A 25,632-nucleotide genomic window follows, 5' to 3' on the forward strand; every position below is an offset into this window, starting at 1 on the left:
TATGGTTCTTTATTGAAGTAATGACACAAAAATCCTTAATTAAAATATTAGAATATTATCTTTAAAAGTAATGTCTATAGGTTTCTTCTGTAATGCTGTAGAGAGTTGCTTTTGATTTTCCTGACATATCTGAACTTTTTAGTTTTTTTTAAAAGCCACATATCCGGAACTAATCCCACATTAGTTATGTTAATACAGGGTATTATTATTATGTGGTGACTCTCCTACAATGTGTGGTCCAAGGGTGGGAGGGGAGATAACCTGAATGCCGATCTGGTACAGATGTAATAATACCCTTTTACGTCAAGTGACGCAAAGCGGAAGTGACGGTGCGTGTCACCATTTGGTGACACGCGGAAATCCTTGCATCATTGTTTGTAGTACAATTTGGTGGTATTATCATCCCACACTTGTGGTCCAGCGGGTGGGGTGATCCTCCACCTAGAGACTCATCTTTAGATCATATTGCTTAGATATTTGCGACTTCCGCATTTGCGTTCCACATGACGGACGTGATGCTAAGACCACGTCGATTCACATCCCCAACCTGATTGGATATATATATATTCGTTACTGCTACTGCGCATGAACCCAACTTCCGGGACTCTGCACCAGGTGAATAAAGCTGTTCAATTGCCGGATCTATATAGCTATAAATGTGTTCTCATAAGCGCCACTTATTTACAGAGCTATTTTCACTACCATAGAGTCTGTGTATCAGATCGATTACAGGTATATTTATTCTGGTCACCTGTTGTGTACATATGCATATTTCCAAAACCCGGAACCACTTAGTCTACTTCCGGTTCAGGGGTCAATGTGCCTGTTTTTATTTATATATTTTTTGTTTTGCATTAATCTCCATATCTATATGTAAAGAAACTTGGATATGTTATATTGATATTATGTATTATTTGCCCAAGGTCTGTCTCCGAGCTCTTATATTGTGTTTTTATACTGTGTTTTTATGTAAATTGTATTGCTGGGATTTCCCATGAGGTCACTCATTCTAATTAGTGAGGGTATTTAAACCCAGCCTCAGCCACATAACAGTCACCTTGATAAAGCTGCCCCAAGAGACAGCGAAACGCGTTGGTGATCAGTCTGGTACCCGTACTGGACACCATCCTTTCCTGCTGAATATTCTGGACAACTTCCACCATCCTTCCCCCCATTGGAGCATTGCCACTCCTTCCAGTGGTAATTACATACCACCGTTGACCCTTGGTTTGGTATACCCTTAAAAGCCAACAGGACACCTCCAGCGGCACCTTTGGTCAAAATCCAAGCACACCGCACCCTGGTGAAGATCATCCTGGAACTTACCATCAATCCTATATACAGGGATACCCCCATTGGTCTTACAATCTTGCCTTTGCCTCCATTGGCCCCAAGTGAATTACAATCAGGACTTCACCTTGGGAGTTTGGACTGTCCAGAGCAGGTTAACCTTTGATTTATTTGCCCATATTCAGGTCCCAGTGTTGTTGTTTTTATATTGTTTTTACATTGTTTATATGCAGAACGTATGAATTATATTCTTATTAATTGAATAGATTATTACACAATAAATTTGTTTATTTATATTGAGCGCAGCACATGTTCTTTCTTCTTGCCTTATATAATAAGTGTCCCCTGGCTGTGACATTACCCTGCTGGCTGGTTGGGCCTGGGGCTGGTTCTTCAAGTACATGGGAACCCTATTCATTTTGCCCCCCCCCGTATTTTGGGAACCAAACTCGGCCCTGGCGCTGGTTTTAAACCCTATGCAAAATTGTTCTTGATTTTTTTAAAACCAGGTCCGGCTCTTTGAGCCTTGTGCTGGTTATAGCTGTGGGGGTGGGGGGGACCCCACGCCGTTTTTTATTATTATTATTTTTCGTTACACAGTGAAGCCTGCAGTGAAGCCGTGCAGGCTGCCAATACAAATTTGTATTTAAAAATATGAATTTGTATTTAAAATACAAATTTGTTTCGGAAAACATATGAATGGATACGCCATCAGAAAATATGAATTAGTCAAATACGACTGATTAGTAAATTTTCCTCCGGAATACGAATTTGCATACGGCTAAAACAGGCATTTGCATTCATATCCATTCGTATTAAGAATACGAATACGATTTTTCGTATTCGTATGCTTAGTAAATTCCCCCCACTGTGTCAATGTTGAATAATTTTGTTGTAGTTAAATGCAGTCAAATCGATGCTAACTTATGGCGACCCTATAAATAGCTGTCCTGAACACATTTTGATCTTCTCTTAAGTGGCTCGGTGTTAATAGTGTGGTTACAAAATTGCAACCTCAAAATGTCTCGCTGCCGGTCTTCCCAATTTTTCAATGGCCTTCAGCTTTTACAAGCATCGAATCATTTTCTAGGGATCCCTTTCTTCTTAGCCATTCGTATTAAAATACGGCTAAAATTCCTATTTTCTGAATTTATTAAGACCAATATACAGGTGTTGGTATTCTTTTTCGAATGGTATATTCATTCATATTTTGATTTACGAATGAATAGACCATCGAAAGAATATGAATGGATTTCACCATTCACTTGAATGGTAAATCCAAATTTACTATCAGGCCGTATGTTAATACAGCCAGTAATTGTACAGAAAATAGGTCTGGAAAATACTCCTCATTTTCTAGGCGTATTGGCTCGAAGCCTCCATGGATCAGTTAGATTTGTGCAGGCTTCTCTGTGTAAAAAAAAAGAAAAAATAAATACATTAATTAAAAAAAAACACGGCGTGCAGTTCCCCACCCGACAGTAATCAGCCCCGTGCTCATTAAAAATTATTCTGGTTGCAGAAATACAGGGGCAACCAGTACTGTTCTCAAACAACCAGCAGCTAATGCCACAGCTGGGGCAAATATTTTATACAAACTTAACCTGTGGCTGGTCAGCCTTGTGTGGGCCCCTGGGGGAATGTGGACCCCCGATTTAAGGCCCAGGGCTGTCCCTGGTGCTCCTGGGTGGTGGGTACTGGGCTAATGGAATAAAAGTGTAAAATTAATAACAAGAAACATTGGGGGAAATTTACTAAGCCAAATCCGGCTGGAAAAAAAAACGTATTCGTACTACAAAATACGATTTTGTTTATTTGTATTTTCAGGATTTACTATCCTGAAAATACGTTATTTCACATTTGTATTCATGGCACATTCGTATTTGTATTTACGAATACGAATGTATATGCCATCGATAGAATACGAATAGGAATCACCATTCAAAAGAATGGTGATTCCTAATTTACTAAGCGGCCGTATTGAAAATACTGCCGCTATTTACCGGCAATTAGCGCTATACGGACGTTAATTGCCAGCCAAATACACCAGGAAAATACACTTAATTTTCCTGGCGCATTTGGCAGAAGCCTGCACGGATCAGTCAAAAAAAAAGAAATGAATATTTAAAACAAACGGCAAGCGGTCCCCCCACGACCGTAACCGGTCCTGGTTTTAAAAAATCAGAGGAAAAATCAATTAGGGTTCCCATTCTTTTTTAAAACCAGCATCCTGGTACCCAATATACAGGGGAAAAAATGACTAGGGGTCCCCCGTATTTTAAGAACCCGCACCAGGCCCAACCAGCCAGCAGGGTAATGTCACAGCCGGGGTACATTTATTTTATAAGGTCCCGTGGCCAAAACATTACCCCCTGACCTGTCAGCCTGGGCAGGGGTCCTGGGGACCCCCCTAATGAAGGGGGTTGAAGCCTGAGGCTGTCCCAATGCCCCTGTGCATATGGGATAAAAGTGTAAAAAATAGAATTAAACTATTGTATATTTCTGTGGAACTATGAGTGTAATCTGCATGCAGGTCCCAGCATGCAGGGCATTAAAGGGCCCACTGGAACTTGTAGTTCCACAGCAATACAAATAGGTAAATAAACACACTGACGCACAAGAAAAATAAATCATTATGACATACATAGCCCACTTATACAGATACTTACCTACGTTGAGCTCGTAGGTAGTCACCCGTCCATCGTTGTGTCCAGAAGAAATCCATAGGGGTACCTGTGGAAGGAATTTATACTTACAAGGGTCCTCTGGCGTAAATCTGTTCCTCTTTGTTCCAAAATAGGCATCCAGGGTCTTGGCAAACCAAAAAAAATGCAAACGCCCAACACCAGTGAACTGTCAGGAAGAGCTGCAGGATGTGTTTTTACATCCTGTGGCTCTTCCTCCCAAATGCCACTATTGGCCACCTAGCACCACCGTCCACAAATCGGAGAGGGGGGATGGCGCATGGGGCCAGCCCATCCCTTTTAAGGGATCTGGGCCTGCCTTGCCTCGTCTGTGATACTTTCCACTTTATGGTAATAACCCAGCCTGTTCCTGTCTTGTCAGTCAGCATTTGGTCTGCTTGCTCAAGCTGCTGGTTCTGGCTCTATTCATTTTTCTCAGACTTTTTGATTGTTATTATCCTCTGTTTCCTTTAGCTGTTTAGGAAACTCTGTCCCTTGGTTCTTAGGGGAAAATCTTCCTGGCGACTTATCCAGGGTATTACTCTGGCCATGCCACCCAGAGGGTATCTCTTTCTCCCTTCTGGGTGCCGTTGTGAGTAAGCTGGTACTCTTTTTTTTTTTTTTTGTGGTTTGCTGTGTTATCTGTGGTTGTGTGTTTATTATGGTTTGTTGTTAGTCTGGTGTCAGTTGTCTGTGACTGGGTCGCTCTGGTCCCCATTATCTGACCAGTTGCCAGTAGATAGTTGTCCTCCCAGGTAAGACCTTGTAGTTAGTTTATCTTTTGACCATCTTCTCTGAAGTTCGCTGATTCCTCGTCACCTCATAAGGCCTGGTTGCACTGGAGTTGGTGCGGGCCTAACTCGCCCCTTCAAACATGGCGATTATAGGTGAAGTCTTAGATCATGCAGGTTTCAGACACCTATCAGAGGTGGTCAACAGAGACAGCGTAGGAGTTGCTGTGCCCGTTCTAAACAGCAGTCCCTGCTATGGGTTCACGCCCAAAACCAGAACATCTTCCAGAAGCATAACACTAAATTGTGTGTTTATTCTCTGGTACATTGATCTAATTGGAACTACACATTGGACAATGAATAGACATCTTTGCAGCCACCTACTGTACTTATTGATTATAACACAGCTGTTTCTCCCTGTTCTCTCGGAGTACAGTACTCTGGCTGTCGAGTGCACACAGAAACTTACTTCTGCTTGAGGAAAACATTTAAAGTACTGTCAGTTTATATATATCCATATTTGTGCATCTAACAGTGTACGGATAACTACTTCATCTTTTACAGCTTTGTACTGCAATCATTAATACTTTATTTTGCTTTGCAGGAACGACTCCTGTTGTCTGTTTTGCCCCGCCATGTAGCCATGGAGATGAAGGCTGACATCAATGCCAAACAAGAAGATATGATGTTCCACAAGATTTATATACAGAAACATGACAATGTGAGGTAGGAGAATGACCACTACCTGAGATGACAGATTGGCACCTAAGGGGTACATTTACTAAGATGTGAGTTCATCTTAGTAAATGTACCCCTAAGTTTTTAATGAGCTGACAGAGGCTTTGCTAGGAATGGGCAGTGTATAAGAGTTATCATGAGCTGACAGAGGCTATTCTGGGGTCTGTAGTAGAGAATTTGTTGAGCTCTACTCCTGGAGTGAGTATCAGCATAAGAGGAATATATCTTTGTGCTGCCACCCATGTAGCTGTACCAAAATTACATTGTTTTATTATCCTATACATTCAATGTCGATGAATCTATCTCTGGTGTCTTCTATAATTGTCTTGTACTGTGTGTACAAATCTACTAATAAGTATATGTATGAATGGGATGCAGTTAGTATCCCGGCGGTCGAAATCCCGGCACTTTGTCACTCTATGGGTGTCCACAACACCCATAGAGGGACAATAAATGAGTGTTCTGACCGTCGGGATTTCAAACCAATCCTGTATTAATATATCTCCTGCTTCTGTCCAATCATCACTGTGTATGTTTCTGAGGTTATAATATTTTGATAACTTAGGACTTGATTCCGAGGACGACACAGTTGAGTGATCACTATTTAGAGTGATTTTTTTGCTACTGCGTATAGAAAACAATTTAAAAAATGAATAAAATAAGAGACTAAGAGGATGATTCAGGACAGCTCCCTAAGTAGAGGTCATTCGCTGCGTAGCAAGTGGCTTAACGCCTGCCCCCCGCCTTTTATTTCTCTCCCTTTCGGAAAGCAGGCATCAGCCCATCTGCATTCACAGGGGAACGCCCAGCGTTTTCATGGGGATGTCCATAAAACACTGGGCATTCTTACCCAGCCGCCCCTGCCCGCCCCCCTCCCTCCCTCCCCTACCCATGAAAATGCCTCAGTGAGTTTTATAATCACTAAAGGCATCACAGAGGGGGTCTGCGCATGCACAAATATGCGCATGCGCAGACCCATCATCGAAACATGGGATGAATTTGGTCCCTTCCGAGTCAACTTGAATCACCACCTAAAGTCTTGTCCAGAGTATGGAATCTACTATAAATCTACCTTTTTCTCTGCACAGCAACATCTCTTATATATTTAGCCAGAACTGTCAGTTTGTGACTGTGTGTATAACGCTGGGCGGAGTCATGGGTGGAGTTATACACATAGTCCCAGACTCCAGTCCTCACAAACACTGTAGCTCTGCTGCTGCAGGCAACTGAAAGAGTTCCCCATCATGTGCACACATCCCCACAGCCCACACACATTATGCAGTGATGGGCAGGCACCGGCACAGCCACATACCTTCCAACTTCTTCAGTGTATGAAACGGGACCCCTGCTGTGAAAAGGGGGTGTGGTCAATGCAAATTAAGATTGGGATATATGCAAATTATGGCCCTGCAGGGTCACGCCCCTTTTCAATCCTCTGCGTCGCTGAATAGATGCACAGCATCTATTCCTTCATGCTGGGGGGACTCCCAACTACCCCCCCTCCCCGCGCACCCTGCTCACAGCCTCACTCCCCCTTCTTTAACTTAACTGGCACAGTTCCAGCAGTGGCGTGCGGTGGGGTGAGGCACAGCCTTTCCAGTCATACTAGCATATATGCCGGAGTTTTGAATTTATAAAATATGTAAAAATACAAACAATATGTAAACAAATTCTTCTTTTTATAATGCTATTAATTTTTATAGTCAAAACTATGGAGTAAAAAGTCTATGGCAGGTGAGGCAGTGCCACTTGTAGCGGTACCTGTTCTCCCAATAGATTTTTTTTTTTTTTACTAGTATTATGGGCATCTTGGTTCATAGGTGGATTCCATGAAAATATATACTTTCCTTGTTAGGCATTAGGACTCAGGGCTCCCCTGACATAGGGTTTACTGTATAAGATGGTACAGATGGAGTGCTGGAAATGTGTCTATTGTTTATGTTCCATGTTTTACTATGTAAACTGTGCAACAATGGAAGATAGCAAGCCAGGTAACAGCATGACAGCGCAGAGTTACAAAGTTATTGCATGGTGGTGTGGGTGTCCAACTAAACTGAACAAAGCATCTCTGCTGTTGTGACAGATTAATGCTTGGGACTTTAATAGAGAGTAGTTGCAGCAAGAGATTCATCTTAATCATGATTATTCTACCCAGAAATAAGTTCTCACCACAGTAGAGTAGAGTAATACTTTTAAGAAAATTAGGAAGTTCGCATCATATTAGGATTCATATAAAATAGTAATGGACATCCCCAAATATTTAATTTTAGAAATGCACCAAATAAAGTTAAAATTGTGGTGCAGGAGATCTAGAACTGCAGGTACTGTAGTAATGTGAGTGATTCAGGATGGTATTCAGTATTGTCTTTTTCAGCTATCTGAAAAATCTTTGCCTACATATTCAATGCGGTTGATTTTGGACAGCTTTTCATGCCAATGCAGGTTCGACTTTTTTCTTTGACAAATCTGCATCTGCGGAAAATAGTCTAAAACAGACACATTTCAAATAAGACATGTGGATTGCCGAGAAATTTTCCGATCCACGACTTTTCCATCAGTTGAAAAATCGGCACTTGGAATGAATGTGTCAAATTTTTTTTTTTTAATTATTATGATTTTTCCTACTGGAAAAATTGGCACGGATTGAATACCAAACTTAATCTTGGAGCGATTCATTTTATATCCTCAGAGGGAACCATACACAGCCAGATTCTGGAAGAAACAAATGGGGAGATGATGATAGGAAGTCAATAGTACAGTATTTACATCATCATTAAAGAGGAATATTTTATATTCCTCTTTACCATTAACATACAAGTCATCCCATGGCGACAAAGGATACCCCTGTCTGGTGTCATTCACTATAGGAAAAGGGGACGAAAGGATCATTTTCAGAGTCCCTGGTTGATGTGGCTGAGTATAGGGCTTTTGCACCATGTAAAAATGAATCGCCAAGACCAAATTTATGGAGAGTGTGTATCATAAAAGGCCAGCGGATCTGTACCCCCGACGTCACTGTCTTTCAAAGACCCCAGATTCCTGGAACATAGCCAATGGGAGGGGGCTGGCTTTGAAGGGCAAAGGATGCAGCTGCCACTGGTCCTGGCTTCAAGAGTTAACGAACATCACGCCAGTAAACTATTCAGTAGGATACAGGTTCTGGAGCTTTTCTAGCCTTGAGGCCCTCCATCATGTCCATGATCTCCCGCTCTTAAATCCTAGTGCATAGCAGTTTAAGATCAGAGGAAGAATGTTTAGTCAGATGGCAGGGGTACAAAAATGTCTGTATAGGGTCTGCTGCAGGTGGAGAGCTATATGTGGAGGATGAATATCCAGCTTAGCATGAAACTCTTCAGTTATGAGTAGAATTGTGGATATATCTTCCAAGTGAGATTTAAGTGCAAGGACATTGCTGTGAAAATTTTTAGACTGAAGTCTGGATGCCAACAACCTATCCACCTTATGGTAGATATAGGGTTAACACCAACCTCTTTAAAAAAACAGTGGGGGAAATTTGCTAATTTAAATATGCCTAAAATAGGTGTATTCGTATAAATAAATACGCCTATTTTAAGCATATTCATATTTTCGGCATTTACTATGCCGGAAATACGGCAATTCGTATTCATTTATTTATTTATTTACAGTTTCTTATATAGCGCTGCAGATTCCGTTGCGCTTTACAATGGTAGACAGCGATGAAACAAACTGGGTAACAACAGACAGACTTGGAGGTAGGAGAGCCCTGCTGCAAGCTTACAATCTATAGGGATAATTCATGGCACATTCGTATTCATATTTACGAACACGAATGTATACTCCATTGAAAGAATCCGACTAGGAATAAGCATTAATTCGAATGGTGATTCCTAGTTTACTAAGCGGCCTGTAATATTTAGCACTTTTTTATTTTGCCAAGTGCCCTGAATGCCTACATGGAACGAAGAGTACGTGATCTACACCGGAGGACCCTGGTGAGTATGGATTCCTTCCACAGGTACCCAGATGGATTTTCTTCAGGACCAGCAGATGGAGGAGACCTACCTACGTGTCAAGATAAGTATCAGTACGAATGGGCTCAGTATGTAAAAAAACTTTGACTTTACTGGTGTGTGTGTGTTTATTTAACAATGTGTTCTGTTGCATGAGTACCAGCAGGCCCTTTAATGCCCCATATGCTTAGACTTATGGTTCTCCAACAATACACAATAGTTTATTTCTATTTCTACACCATCAGCCCGGTGCCCACCGCCCAGGGGGATCGGAGACAGCCCCAGGCTTCAGCCTGGGCAGGTAAATTCTGGAAGGGGGTTAATGCTTTGGCCGGGGGGGACTTGCATAAATTGTATCCCCAGGCTGTGGCATTACCCTGTTGGCTGGTTAGGCCTGGTGCTGGTTCACAAAACACAGGTGACCTTTATTCACTTTGTCCCCCGTATTTTGGGAACCAGGACCAGTTCCCAAAATATGGTTTAAAAATAAACAGGGAACCCCTGTTTAATTTTGTCTCCGATTTTTTAAAAAACACTTTTTTTTTTTTTTACAAAAATGTGAAGAAAAAAATCTGACTGATCTGACCGTTTGCAAACGAACTGCACTGTGCGAACAAGCCGGTGACTAAACAAGACGCCGTCCCGTTTGCACGGAGCAGTGTGGGCGGGGGATGTGGGGCGGCAGGCAAATGTCATGTCAATGGCAATGCCCAGCATGACGCAGTTGTGGGCAGCTGACATCACCGGATGTTAGCTGCCCGCCCTCTTCCCATACAAGGGCGGCACAAATCTGAGTCACCAGAGATTGACTTAGATTTGTGAACGCTTTAGAAATTATTCGATGGTCGGCAACCATTGAAAGATTTCTGCCCCATGAGCAAGGCTGCGATTGGATGTTTATGCAAAACATCCATTTGCATGCGTGCAGAGATATTACCGTGCGAGAGGGGTGGCGGATGTTCATGCAGCATTTAGTTGGCTCGCAAAGCTGCAAAGTTCGCAGTTTTACGAGAACCCCATAGTGTGGGTCTCATACAGTGTGGGTTGAATACAGTGCAGGATACAGAGTGGATTGGATATACTGTAGTATGGGTTGGATATAGGGAGTTATTCAGACCTGTTTGCTGCTCTGTGAAATTGCAGAGCCCTGTGATCAGATAACCACCACCCGCCAAAATGAAAACCCTCCCTGTGTAGTGCTGTGAATGGCTTGTCAAAATCACGCCAATCGGGGAATTACCATTAATGATTTTTCTAGTGTGTGCAGTCTGTGCATAACACAGAACCTACTTCGCCTGTGCGATAGAATCAGGCTAATCGAGGCCGGAACTGATGTCACACACCAGGCATTTTTCCTGACATACCCAGAAAATAATCAGTTACCATTGCCAAATGCTGGCTTCCTGTCAATCAACTTACAAACGCTTGCACTCAGATGTTTTTGCTGAATGGATGCATGCTACAATCCGTATGAATGCACACTGCACAGTCGATTGATAATTGCCCACCTTGGGTTTGCAATCAGGTCTAGATAACAATGCAGGATGGCTACAGTGTGGGTTGGATACAGTCGCAATTAGAGACTTGGCACATATCATTGTATGTGACTGTATCTGCATAACAACTAATGTTACACTGTTTGGCTGGCAAATACTGTGTCAGGATGCAGATAAAATCGCAATTACATACAGTATATAGTTAGCACCCCGATATACATAACATGTGTTTAATGGAAAAAAAAAACTGAAAAATTACATGTATAGTACATGAGCTATTTTAACAAATCAAAGTATATTTTGTATTTTTAAGGTTAAAATAATTTTTAACAGTTCTATTTATTACAAATGTACTATTTAATTAAATTAAATATTGCCAATTATAACTCACTCAAACAAACCAACTCTATTTATGTCTGACTTTATAGAGCTATTTTTGTGTGAGATTTGCTAACTTGGCTCCCATTACTTCCTGGCCTGCAACTGTTATACTGTATACATTGCTTTCCAGTTGGTCCGAATAAATCAGGGTCTTATTGAGTATAAAAGTCTAACACAATTACATTGGGCGAGTTCCGTAAAAAAGTTGGTCATTCGAGCATCCTAGCTGGAGCGACTTTTTCCGTGCTCTCACAACATTCTGCCCCAAGTATCAAATAAAAGATGCAGAGTGAGAACCAGTTGCAAAGCAGTCCAGTTAGCGCAACAGACCTCAAAAGAGAATGACGTTTTCATCTATTGTGGTAGAAATCCAAGTTGATATTAAAATCCCCTGTCATGACCACTCTACCATTTCCAGTTCTGTTACTGTAGGGAACTAAATGAAGATTTGTCAAATTGACACAATAAACATTGACAAAGGTGTAATGGGCCCCACACACAGCACACGGGCCACGGGCAGATGAGCAGGGGGCTTCTGACTGACTGAAGCTCCACTGGACACCGCCCCGATGAACCGCCGAAATGAGCTTACCCTGTGCCACAGGTGCCATCCAACACGGTCTGGCAGCCATGCCTCTGCAGCAGTGATTGGATCCACTGCTACTTGGCCATCCGCGTACTGATCCGGAAGCCCCTCCGCCGCTACCCGATACACATCGTCCACCTTGGTCCCCTGCGACACGTCTGTAAGCTAAGCAGTCAGCATCAGCGCGGATGATGAGTCCTGCTGCTGCCCGGACCTGGCACCTGACACCGATGCCCCCAATTCATTGCTGTAACGCCTAAAATGTCAGGGGAGATAGATGGTAGAGGTATGGAGGCTATTTATTACAGCATTTTATTAGCCATTCCACTATGCTTTTTGCATTAGGTAAAGGGAAAAAAACACACACACAATCTGCTGACTATATACTTATTTTATTTAGAATTAGGCACCAAGACTACATTGCAGTAAATCTCAGTGCCCCCAAAGTTCTCCTGCTAAGTACCTGCATTGCCAAGTGATGGAGAAGGGGAGGCACCTGTAAATTTGGGGCAGTGTTCCAATAATAATAATACAAATAATGTCAGTGTGCTCGGACACCTAACAGCTTCCCTGGTGAGCTGGGATTAGTAGTGCCACAGCTGCCTACCAGCCCGGTCCCTTTAATTCAGCAGTGACAATAAAGCAGCGATTCGGACTCTCACAGGAGTGCACATCTCTGGCACTCTGGTAGAATATCCTGTCCCACACTGGCATGCAGAAATAGCCAGCCCCCACCCCCAGACTCCCATCCCAATGTTTCTGGTCAAGTTAGGATAGGATAGGACATTTTACTGTCTATATACCATATAAAATTATTTTTCTGATGAAGTGCAGTTTTTTACGTCACTTTCGGTGACAGTTGTGACAGATTTGAAATCTCCCGTGCTGAATCTCCCGTTATGAATCTGACACAAATCTCTCTGTATGTGGCTCATTATCTGAGAGAATGAAATCTCCCATGCTGAATCTCCAGTTATGTATCTTTGGAACAATTCTCTGCGTATGTAGGGTCCTTAAGAAATGTTATCCAAATCCCTAACTAATATAAGGTAATGTCCCTCTATGTCCCTGACAGTAACATTGAGGTTTCTAGAAAACAAATTGGCAACAACCTTTTTTTACAGACTGGGTCACAAACATGATAAGATGATGGGAAATATTTAGATTTAAGTTCTGGGTGGTGAGGATCAGTAAATTGAGTTTCTTTTAAGAATACAATAGGGTGTGAAAAAATGCAGTCCATTTTTGTGGGCTATTAAGGCCTTGCACATTAATGGGTTTATTTACTAAGATGAGAGTTCTATTGAAGATGGGATGTTACTATTGGCAACCAATCAGAAGGTTCTAAATAAATAAGTAGCTTCTCGTTGGTTCACATAGCAACACATCATCTTCAATAGAATTCCCATCTTAGTAAATAAACCCCTAAGCATTAGGAGATTAGTAGACACGTGAAAATTAGAACGAAAGAGACCAGAACATGTTCAAGAAAAACAAAGGGGAGTGCTTGGGAACTTTGAAGTCAGCCTTGAGGAAGAAGACAAGGAAGAGAAAGGTAGGAAAGGGGAAGGGCTGAAAAAAAAAACAATGTCCCGCATAAGCAGCAGAGTAATAGTGTCATCCCTGATACAAAGCGAGGATAATGAAGTGGGCTGCAAATGGAGGGTTCAAGCATCTGAGCTGGAACAAATGAGGAAAAACAGAACAATATCCATGTAGAAACCATAGTGGAAGCAATACACACTTGCACATACATAACACAACCAATGAACTAATAAGATAATGGTAGCATATCCTGGAATGCAGGGAATTTCCCATAAGAACAGTCCAACCTGTGAGGGGAAACATCAGGTCAAGACAGTCCAACCGGTGAGGGGAAACATCAGGTCAATTAATATAGAAGAAAACAACAATAAATACTGTATAGGTAAAAGTATGATACATCAGTTGCATAATGTTTGGAAAGCACAGGGCTAGCCATAGATCCCGTACGTCAATCAGGAGAAAGAAGTGCAACCTGAATATCAAGTACCAGCCGGTGGTTTGGGTGAAAACATGTGCCAGTCCTTTCTCGGGACTGTTTGATTTTATCAAAAGTGGAGGAATAGAGACCTTCTAAGATTCAGTTGCCCTGAATCGAACTTGCAGGCTAAAACAATAGTTACAATTATACAGTATATTTTGAGCCTGTAACTGTTTTGGGTACTTGTTTCCTAGCACGGCACCCAATTACCAAACGTACCGGCACCGTAGGCAAATCGCATGCAATGCGATTTTCCTATGTAATTTATTCACTGCTCTTTTTTGCCCCGGGCAATCGCATGCTATTTTATAGGGTGCGATGCCATTTACTTTACTATACACTTATATGAGATGCAATGAGATTGAGGCACTCCCCCACTATCCACACCACCCCGAAGCGTGGCGAGTGGCGTCGGAAAGCGTCCTCCCAACCTTTTCATATCCCCACTATCCACGTCGGTGTGGAGTTGATTTTATATAGTGGATTACGTTATATGTATTCCGCATCCCCTCGTGGGACTCACTACGCTCGCCATGCTTCAGGCTCGGTGGCTCCCTGCGCTCGCCACACTATATAGAATCAACTCCACGCCGACGTTGATAGTGGGGGTATGAAAAGGTCGGGAGGATGCGTTCCGCCGCCCCTCGCTGGTCTCACTGCGCTCACCACGCTTTGGATTGGCGTGGATAGTGGGGCGGGTGCCTCAATCTCATTGGATCTCATATAAGTGTATAGTGAAGTAAATGGCATAGCACCCTAGAAAATCGCATGCGATTGCATGTGATTTTTTTGCTGCGATGCGTTTGCATTGCACCGGTCGGGGCAAAAAGAGCGGTAAATAAATTACATAGGAAAAACGCATCACACGCAAAAATCGCATGCGATGCGATTTCGTTACGCAGAATCTCTCACTAAGCAATTTGCTTAGTGGGCGCCGTGCTAGGAAACAAGTACCCAGTTTTGTGATTTCCCTCATTTCATGTTGCTATGCCATGGTGATGGGAGAGAGATCCTGGAAAATAAGAAGTTGGGCCCCGGCAGGAGAGGATCTGTCTTGTGAATACACCTGGTCTTTCTCCTTAAATTAATGAATTTAAAGTATAATAGCTCTTGATGAATTGGGATCTTTAAAGCAGGGGTGCAGGCAATGGTGAGCTCTGACTAAGAGAAGCATGCCATATGGGGTGGAAGGAGTAAGGGTACGAAAGAGACGAAGAAGATATTCCAACTCCATGGACGCAGGAATATGATCTTCAAGGTATTCCCCTGTTCTCAATATGCTGTTTGTTTGTTTTTAGACAGTAATAGATAATCACGATTGAGCTGAATATTGTCCTGTTCTGACACCTGTTAGGACTTTAAAATGTCCTCTTGATTTCTTTCAAGAGTGTCTACACAAGAGCCCGAATCATCGACCTCCGTATGAAGCCCAGAAACTGCTTTGTGTGGACCTCATTGTTGAAGGCCTAATGAAAATATCTAATTTTAGTAAGAATAGACACAATATCAGATTTTGTGGACCGATTTCTGTATAAACATCTTCGACCAGAAAGAGTAGAGGGCGGCCTTAGAATGACAGCAGTTTGATATGCTTTAAAATAGGACTTGTGACCCAGATTTATTGCTAAGCAAAGCAGTTGCAAGGGCCTAAATACAGGACAGAATCAACAAGCGTAAGGCAGGCAGGGTGTAATAGCACCTTGTTTGCGAGATACACACAGAATTCATATAGGATTATTCCGAGCAAAAGTGTACACTAACATAATAGTATCCCTGGGATTGAAATTACACTATAACAGGGCCAAAATAGCCCAGGGAGCGTGGGAATGGTTGTTTGAGGCAGAAGTAGACACATTGAGTTAAGGTTCCACTGGTGTTTGTACAGCCTTATGCACAGCAAGCTCAGGGCATCAAAGCACAGGCACTGTGCAGCATTGGGTAGTAAAGGATCAGGCACTCACCACAAACTGTTATGTACAGTAGGGGACCCTGTAGCAGGTGTTAGTCCAAGAGTCCAGTGGTTGGGCAGAAAGAGCTATGAAAGGTACTGTAGCTGGGAAGCAGGAGCCAAAAGCAGATCAGTATCATTCCTATAGCATGTATGTACTGTAGAAGTATAGGACCAGTGATTCTAAGGCCAGGTGATAAGGGCCAGGACAGGGGTGCCAGCTGAAATCAAATTATTGCTGCTGAATGGAGCTACAATTGAATAGCTCTGCTTGGTGCCACCTACTGGTTGCCTGCGTGCTTACATTTGAATTCCCCCCACAGAGTGCATTGATTTAACCATTTTGTATTGTGCTTCTGCCAAAAATTTACTTTAAGTGATATATTTGTATATTTTGCTAAACTAAAAACACTTGGTCACAGCCCCCCAACAGTCGGTTGCTGCCCCCCATTGTGTCACTGCCTCCCCCCATTGCTACTTAAACTGCGCTGAGACTGCCGTTTAAATGCTCATGCATGCACATTGGCATATCTGCAGATCACATGAGTATTGATTATAAGAGATCTGCGCTGATCTTTGAATTAGGCCCATGGTGCGGTTGGCATATACTGTAAAGAAATATCGACTAATAATTAAAGGATAAATAAATTAAATTTACTGCAAACAGTCTATTTTAGCTTATTGTGGGTAAGGCTGGTTAGTCCATGAAAATTCCCAGTCCATCGAAATGTTTATATCAACAGAAAGTAATAATTCCCACACAGCAAAATCCAACTAGATTGGGGATGTTTTTCTGCATATGGATCTATCACCTAGTGGTTTGTGTATTTACAGCTAAATAGTACGGAAATCCCACAGTGCACAAATGGTACATGACAAAGTGTGAAATTCTCCTGACAGCTATTAATAACACTTCCAAACATGCATATGTGTCAGAAATACCTGCCACATACATTGCTTTATTTCTGCATATTATTACATTCATGTCTGTATATTGGGGCGATTCAGGATTGCTCATTGCGATCTGAATTCAGGCCCAGCCTTGAAGGGCGGGGTTTGTGCATGCGCATTGCTGCGCATGTGCAAACCCCGGCAGCGATTGGCGTTGGGTGAGTTACACATTCACCCTGCCATTTGCTGCGGGGAGGCAGGGCCAGCGGGGTGGGCAGGGGGCGGTAGCAGGGGAGTGTGCGATGCCTGATTGGGATAGACAGCTGACATCACATGACATCAGCACCCACCCTGTTTTTGGCAAACAGCTACGGAAATAAAAGTCAGTATTTATCACCGAAGGGGAGAGAAATCATTCCATGGTCAGCGACTATATAATTATTTTTCTCCCTTTCGGTCGTATGTGAGGGGATGTATTTGCGTACACATCCCCTCGGCGGCGGGAAGGGGGCGTTTGGGGGCAGCTTGCAGCGTTAATGGCCTCTAGGCAGCGAATATATGCTGCCTTGGGAGCCAACCTGAATCAGGCCCATACTAATACATTACATAAGCTATAAGCCATCCCATTCCCTAAATTCATGTTTCATATAATGCATGAATCACTTGCCATGAATATTGTCTTGTGTGGTGTTTTTATCCAGTATATTCATTTACACTCAGACTTTCTGTATACTGTAATTGACAGTATTTTAACATATTTTCTGGGACACTCAATTCAGAGAAGCTACATTTGCTATGGTCTCAGATATCTTTGGAGCGCTGCAAGTCCCATCATATCATGCCAACTGAATTTGATAACTGTATTTTGTTAATTTTAAATAATAATTTTCAATTCATACTCATCCCAAAACCTACAGGAATATAAATACTTGTTTTTGTTTTTTAGAATGGCATCTAATGCTGCCTTCCCAGTACTGGTATTTAAAACGGTATTAGCATTCCCACTGCAGCAGATTACCATTTTAAATACCGTGTAAGTACCATTCCCATTGCAGGTAAAACATTTTTAATCCCCTTGTGTTTCCTTGTACCTGTCCTGCCCCCCGTCCCCCCTTACCTGTCAGCTGGTACCCTCGCGCCCCCCTCCCCCCCTGCCCTGGTACCTTGCTCCCCCGTACCCCCCTCCCCCCTGCCCTGGTACCTTGCTCCCCCCGTACCCCCCTGCCCTGGTACCTTGCTCTGGGGCAGTGCAGTAGGCAGCGAGTTGGCAGGTCCCCCACTGATGCAGACAGCAGGGGCACTGGGGATCCAGGCAGGTCCATGCTCAGGAGGAGGAAGGTCCCTGCCATGAATGGGAAATAGCGGAGCCACTAATTTAATATGTGCATATTTAATTAGTGGCTCATTAGATATGCGCATATTTAATGAGCGGCTCCGCTATTTCCCATTTGCAGCAGGGACCCCCGCCGATGAAATGACAATCTCCTAATGGACCTTCCTCTTCTTCCTCCTCCCACACTACTTCCCCTTCCTCCAGGACAGGTACGAGGGGAGGGGGAAGTAGTGTGGGATGTTAAATACCGTTTAAGAGGCATTCCCACTGCCTCAAAAAACGTGTAGGACTCTGCTTTTTAAACGGGTTGAAATACCGGTTAACTTTAACCGGTATTTCAACTCTGGCGCTTTCCCACTGCAGCCTTAAACGGTAAATTGCGCTGAAAAATCGTCAATTTAACATTTTAGACCTGCAGTGGGAAAGGGGCATAATATTCTGCAAAATATAATCTTATCATACAGTTCCAATGTAGACAATTCGGGATATTCCAGAAACATGGGTGTGTTTTCACTAAATTACAGATTTTCTAAAGCCGTCACAGCCGTCAGCGGGTCTGAGCACAGGATTTGAAAGGACAATAATATTAAATACAGTAATAAAAACGCCTGGATTTGCATTTAATATTAATGCCTCTCAGAGTAAAACATACTCCAACTCTGAGTAGATATGTAGGCAAACAGATTTTTGCTTTTATTATCCAACTGATCAAAACAAACTGATTGCTGTGGAAATGTAAAGATGATTTTCCTGCTGATCTTCCAAATGTTGTGAATCGATTTCCCATCAGGGGATGTTTATTTCTGACCACCTTACTAATCATAATAAATCCTTCTTCCCAGAGCGACTTTAACATGGGGCAACTCCCAAAAAACATGAAAGATGATACCAACTTCACCAAAATTTCTCCAATGTCAGGTGTAAAATAAGCTCTATGTATCAACTTAAAAAAAAAAACATTTTGGAGTGGTTAATACATCTGGAAATCTTGAAACACATCTTAAAGATAATATCCCATTCCTCTTCCTGCAAGGTCCTCTGGAAGTCCCTCTCCCATAGTATCTGTGATTTGATTTTAGTCGGTCTATTCAGAGAAACCAGATAATTATACCACCATGAGATCCCACCCTTATGGTTGAGGGCACTAAGTTTTCAATTAGGATAAATGGGTCAATAAGCGGTGGCGAAGTCAGAGAGGGAAGAGACACTGAAAGCCAGGGTCTAACCTGTAGATATTTAAAGAAGTCTCCGCTTGGGATCTTGTAAGTAAGAAAAAGGGGCCAGATGTTTGTCAACAAACAAGTTACCTAAATTTACCAACCCCTTGGATATCGAGTTACCCAACCTCAAATTAGGGATTAAAAACATTACTGAACGTAAAGCTAGTAGAGGGAATGGCATGGTAAGGTCCGTGCTGCTGGAGACGACAACATGCCAGACCCTAAGCGTGGCTGTAACTGCTGTGTTCAAGTCAATCCACGAGCAGAAGAATGCCAGTGGCATCTAAAACAAGTCAGCTCGGTTATGGGGCAAAGCCTCCACACTCTCAACGTGGACCCAGGGTTTCTGGAGACCTTGCACAAACCAGTCTCTAGCCTGGCTCAAAAGACATACAATATTATACTGTCCTATATCTGGAAAAGCGACTCCCATTGCTAGTTTAGACCACACTGAAATATTCTTGGCTACCTTAGGTTTCGAGCCCTTCCAAACATATTTAATCACGAGTATGCCAGTGGCATCTAAAACAAGTCAGCTCGGTTATGGGGCAAAGCCTCCACACTCTCAACGTGGACTCAGGGTTTCTGGAGACCTTGCACAAACCAGTCTCTAGCCTGGCTCAAAAGACATACAATATTATACTGTCCTATATCTGGAAAAGCGACTCCCATTGCTAGTTTAGACCACACTGAAATATTCTTGGCTACCTTAGGTTTCGAGCCCTTCCAAACATATTTAATCACGAGTAAGCCTGCTTGAAGCTAAAGCTTCAAAAGCTACTTCTGTGTTTCTGCTTGTGTTAGAAGAGATGTAGTTTTAGAGACTCATGGACACTAGACATATATATATATATATAGATGATTATCCAATTAATTTTATAACTTTGTTATACAAAGGTTTTGAGAGCAGCCTGGGAATAGCCCAAACTAAATACTTGAGCTTAGGAAGTAGTACTATTTTCACTGCTGCAACTCTACCCAGCCATGAGACCTCCTGCATCATCCAGTCTTTGGTTAACCCTTCAAATACTTTCAGGAGAAGACCATAATTGCAATCAATCACATCTACCTCACTAGCCAAATTAATCCCAATATATTTTAGGGACCTCGACTGCTACGCATATTTATAGTCATCTTTAAGTCTGGTTAATGAATCAGGAGGTATGAAAAAAGGAAGAGCCTCTGTGTTACTAGTATTTAATTTGTAATAAGAAATGGAGGAATATAACACCAGGACATTGTATAGGATTGGGAATGAAGAGACCGGATTCAAGATACACAAAAGAATGTCATCAGAAAACAAACAAATCTTATGGGAATGGCCCCCTATCACTGGCCTTTTGTAAAAAAAAAAAAAACTATTTTAATAAATCAGGGGCCCTTAGAAAGAGAGCTTCTAGGTTTTACATTGTAAATAAATAGGTACATCTATTTCCTCTATGACAATTATACTTTCACTGAATATGTATTTGGCATTCATTATACTTGTTTATAAATCACTGTATCCTCACCACAGCAGAGGCCAGCTGTTCCCAACCTGTTCCCATTGTAATATTTGTTCCATGTTTCTTTTTATTTTATTAGCTTCCAAGCCTATATAGGTGCCAGAAGCTAAAAATACTTTGTGCTGCACAGTACAGGTTCTCCGGACTACTGTGTCTGGTATTTCATACTTCCAGCAGCTTTCATTGTATTAGGACAGCAGTGTGTAAAGTTAGCTCTGTGAGTTCTTGCTGCCTATTCAATATGGGCTTCCTGTCAATTCTAAATAAACACAAGGACTTCCTCTGTAAGAAACTTCACATTACTGTATATCCCACTGACTCAGTGAGAAATGCATGAGATTTAATATATGAAAATAATCAGAAGAATTACGATCCATACTCGCCTACTTCCTGGAATGGCCGGGAGCAGGGGTTAAAGTGAGGGGGAATGAGGTGGAACTGAGTTCCACCACCTCTATGGGTGAGGTGGAACATTTTAACATCCACATTGGCCCTGTAATTCTCACAGAAAAGCATACTAGTTTGCAGGGGGATGCCAAAAACACTACCACTGACCCTGTCTCTGCCTAATGGGGGGAGGGGAGGAGGGTAATAAGTGGCATAGAGAAATGAGTTCCCCCACCTTTGCATAACTACGTTAAGCCCTGGCCGGGAGGCTCCTGAAATTCGAGTAAACCCCTGAACCCCTGGGAAGCTAGGCACTTCTCCTGCTATTCCCCCCCCCCTTCCCCGCCGCAGCCCCCACACCCCTCTTCCCCGCTACACCAGTCTGAAATTTCACAGGTCCGCGGCAAAGGGGCACAGCTAAATGACACAAATCGTGTCATTTTTAGCCACTCCCTCAATCCACAGACCCGCAAATTGCCGCATTTGAGTGGTGTGGGGGCGGGGCTTGCTGACATCAGCCTTGTCCCACCCCTCCTGGCAGAAGTATCTGGTCATCTCTCTGGGCTTCTCCTGGAGAGGAGAGAAAAACAGTAGGTAAGTATGTTACAATCAATCTGCAGCTGCAAACTATCTGAGCAGATGGTTAATAGTAACCATGTTACATTCACAAATGTCAACACTGCAGTGTCGAAATTAGAATGTTGACAGGGTTCCACTGAAGGTTTACATGAGCCAAGGTCGACTTTGGCTTAGGTCGACACAAGGATTAGATCAACATGGGCTAGGTTGACAGTCAAAAGGTTGACATTTTTTTGAACCGACGTGACAACAGGCGGTATTTCATGCCCTACCATCCACTAAGCAATGGAGGGAGAATAGAATAGTGTGCCCGAAGCAAGGTGAGCGCAGCGAGCTATGCAAGGGGACGCTGAACACTGATACATTGTCCATGTAGATTGTGTCGACATTCGGGTAAAAAAAAAGTTTAAAATCCCATGTGGAGCTTTTAACTGTCAACCTATCCCATGTCGACCTAATGACACGTCGACCTAAGCACATGACGAACTTCCCATGTGTCGACCATGGCTCATGTCGACTTCAGTGGTTGATCTAATGCATGTCGAGCTTAGAGCTGTTGACCCTATGATCCATACCCCTTACCTACTCTCATGGATACTGTGGGGGACTTGATTTTTGGGGTAGTCCCCCACAGCCTTGGAAGAGTGCCCACCCCTCCCACATTCTGCCCACTTCCTAATGAAGTGGACCGAAAGCAAAGTTTCTGGAAGTCCGACAGAGGGAGACAGGGCCTAATGGCACAATTATATGGTAATTGATTCATTGTAGCTGCCCCTGACGGTTTATCTGAGAGAGAGAGAGATACTTGAAGTTGCACACAGTTCCAATTAAATATCTAATGTGCCCGGTCAAAATAATGGATATCAAAAAAGTCCATCCAAAAGCCCATATGGGTCCAAGTACAGAGTTACCAGCACAATCCTATGCATAAAACATAGCTGTTGGTGCAGCCTTTAAATAGTTTGGGAAATGGCTGGGGTGCTCTCTTGTTTTGGCCTTACTTACTGCTGCCTGCATGTTTTAATATGGTTATGGCTGTGCAATTTAGCCACTCTTTTTAAAGGGTACATCAGTAGCATGTAATATGAATTTGATTGTTCTGGTAACTCTGTGCTTGGATCTATTTAGGCTCTGGATGGACTTCATTGATATAAATATAATATAAAATGGGCCTTTTTGCAAAACAGAATGAACAGGAAACACAAGCTTAGATTTTATTGGAAAAAGTTGCAAAACAGAAGCCCAGTGCTACTGAGTCACACCATGGAATGGCATGGAGCGACGAGAAGGACTGATTAACGGGAATGAGACTAGATATACTGTATATGGACACAACCAGGGGCGTAACTCCCAGAGGCAATGGAGTCTCCAGCCTTCGGGCTCCAAGCCCTAAAGGGGCACCTTAATGTAAAACAGCACCTGGGTGGTTCACAGCGGCATCAAAGTGTGACCACAGCTCTTGCAATTGAGCTCTGCAGTGCACCTGTAGTTAGTTGGCTCCCTGCTAACATTACTACCTGATACCATTTATTCTGCGCTGCATCAAGTGATGGTGCTGGACTCTGAGATGATATGCACATGTGAATGTTGACACACACACACCATATTTGGGGTGGGGGATACCAGACTCCAACTTGTCTCTGGGGGACTGAGATGAACTTACGCCCCTGTACCCTCCACATGTTACATTGACAGGCGGTTCCGGAATGCCATTCCTGATTACATCATATTTTGAAAATGTATCATTTTGTATGGGAGTTTCCTGGAGAGGAGAAGCAGGTGGGTGGTGATGTGGGAGGGACTGGGCTAATCTAGTCATTAGTCCTGCAGCCTCATAGAGAAATGGCCATGATTGGTCAATATTTTGATCGGAGCAGGGCAAAAATTACACAATAACCATAGAAGTGCATATACAGTATTGATCTCCCTATTCTGCCAACTTTAGTAGAACTTTCAAAGTGAGCAAAATGAGGGAATGAGGGAGTGAGTAGAATGAGGTAGAGTTGACCACTCTCGGACTGGGACTTCCCAAAAAATCAAGTGTATCCCGCAGGAACCTGTGGAGTAGGCAAGTATGCAAGTAACACTGTGTACACAGCGGTTAATAGATGAAGAAAAACCTTGCTTGTATTTGCTTGCACTTCTATGTGAACAATCAACATCAAGCAAACTTTTCCTGTCCTATAACCTGTGTTGTATTAGTGATTCAATGTTCAGACAGAAGCTTGTGATTAATTGAATACATCAAGCTTCAAAAGTGATAGAATAGAGAGTGATAAACAGCCAGCCAATCAGCCCCTACCTGTCATGTCACAGACTGTGTTTGAAAAATATCAGGCAGGAGCTGATTGGCTGGCTGTTTATCACTTTCCATTTTATCACTTTTGAAGCTTGATACATCTGGCCCTAAGTTTGATTTCTCTCTGATGTGAAGTTACATCAAGCCTTGGTGGTATATGAACTGAGCCTTGGATAGAGAAAGTGAATGGAGATAAAGGGGTTTATTTACCAAGATGGGAGTTCTATTGAAGATGGTATGTTGCCCATAGCAACCAATCAGAATCTATTTCTTATTTATTTAGCACCTTCTAGAAGATCATAGATGGTAAATAAATCTCAAAGTACCAGCTAACCAGCTGACATTTTTCAAATACAGCCTATAATTTGGCGCTCTCGAAAAGGGTGTAAGACCTCAGCAACTATCCAGGCCTTATTTACCAGTGTTCTGTGAGCTGTTGACCACACCCCCAGTCCTTCTGTCTCACGTTAATAGATACTATGTGCATGCAACTGCCCTTCCATGGCGCGACACTGATGCCCTCAGGTGGGACAGCAGGACAGTCCCAAATGCAACTTTGTCGAGGCTTAATACATCTCCCCCTGAGTACATTCAGCACATCATGGAAAGTAATCAGAATTCTATCATAATAAATGCGGGTACAGTTGCTATAGGACTCATGTCTGGTTGTCTATCTGCTTGTATATATAGTTCTTCCCCCTTGGGCAGTACATTAGGAATTTACAAATGTAACCTACAATAGTAATGCCCCTGACATCATGGGTATCCAAACCCACTAGAAGTAAACAGTAAAGTGTTGGTAATTGCCGAAAAAACAAAAAGGTGAAAGTGTCCATTTTGCATTTGGCTATTTGTGGCTTGGCTTGAAATGATGGAAAGTTTCCACAATCACTTGTTGCCAGTTCAGCAATATTGATATAGAGTACTTGGTTTTTCTATACTCCGCGACTCTTCCATGTAACCCTGAAGGGACATTTGCTCTCGAAGCAGCCACCTAATTATTGTGCAGGCTCTTAAGGTGCTGCATCCCCAGTGAGGCTGGAGCCTTTTCCAATGCTTAGAAGCAGATATGAAGAGACAAGGAGAGCCGGAGAAAATACTGATTTTGCAACGTTACAATAAATTTGAAGCTACTGTTAGTGATAAAGTGTCAGTTCTGATGACAGCTGCATAATAACTCTTACACAATGCTATCTCAGCAAAGTACCGTTATATATGTCCATTGCTCATGTTACTTTCATGAAACATTGCTATGTGGATTTTTATAAACACATCTCTGCCTGGACTCCAAAAAGTTTTTGCAAAGTTCTATAGTTTTTCTTATTTATTTTTACTTTACGCCGTTTTTTTTATATTAAGAGAGCAGTCCCATAAGGTAAAAAATATTCCAGCCTATATATATATATTCAGGCTAGCTTCGCTAATTGAAATCATCCACCAATCATAGAACTCCTGGGCTTTACTCGGGCCCATCGTCCCAACCCCGCTGTGCTAATCTGCCAGCCCACTCCTCCTCTGACCAATTTAAGTAAACAGCAGTACATTCATA

At 42.6% G+C, this 25,632-nt stretch overlaps 1 protein-coding gene across 2 annotated transcripts in view; it reads left to right on the forward strand.

Moving 5' to 3' along the window:
• Positions 1 to 25,632, forward strand: part of ADCY5 (adenylate cyclase 5) — a 411,020-nt gene that overhangs the window by 235,431 nt on the left and 149,957 nt on the right. For both annotated transcript variants that reach the window (XM_083153598.1, XM_083153599.1), the window contains exon 3: positions 5,310 to 5,431. In XM_083153598.1, coding sequence (XP_083009724.1) covers positions 5,310 to 5,431 — 122 coding nt within the window. The remainder of the gene's footprint in view (positions 1 to 5,309; positions 5,432 to 25,632) is intronic.

Source organism: Crinia signifera, chromosome 7 (genome assembly GCF_055691185.1).
Source record: "Crinia signifera chromosome 7, ASM5569118v1, whole genome shotgun sequence".
In the NCBI taxonomy this organism is placed as follows: Eukaryota; Metazoa; Chordata; class Amphibia; order Anura; family Myobatrachidae; genus Crinia; species Crinia signifera.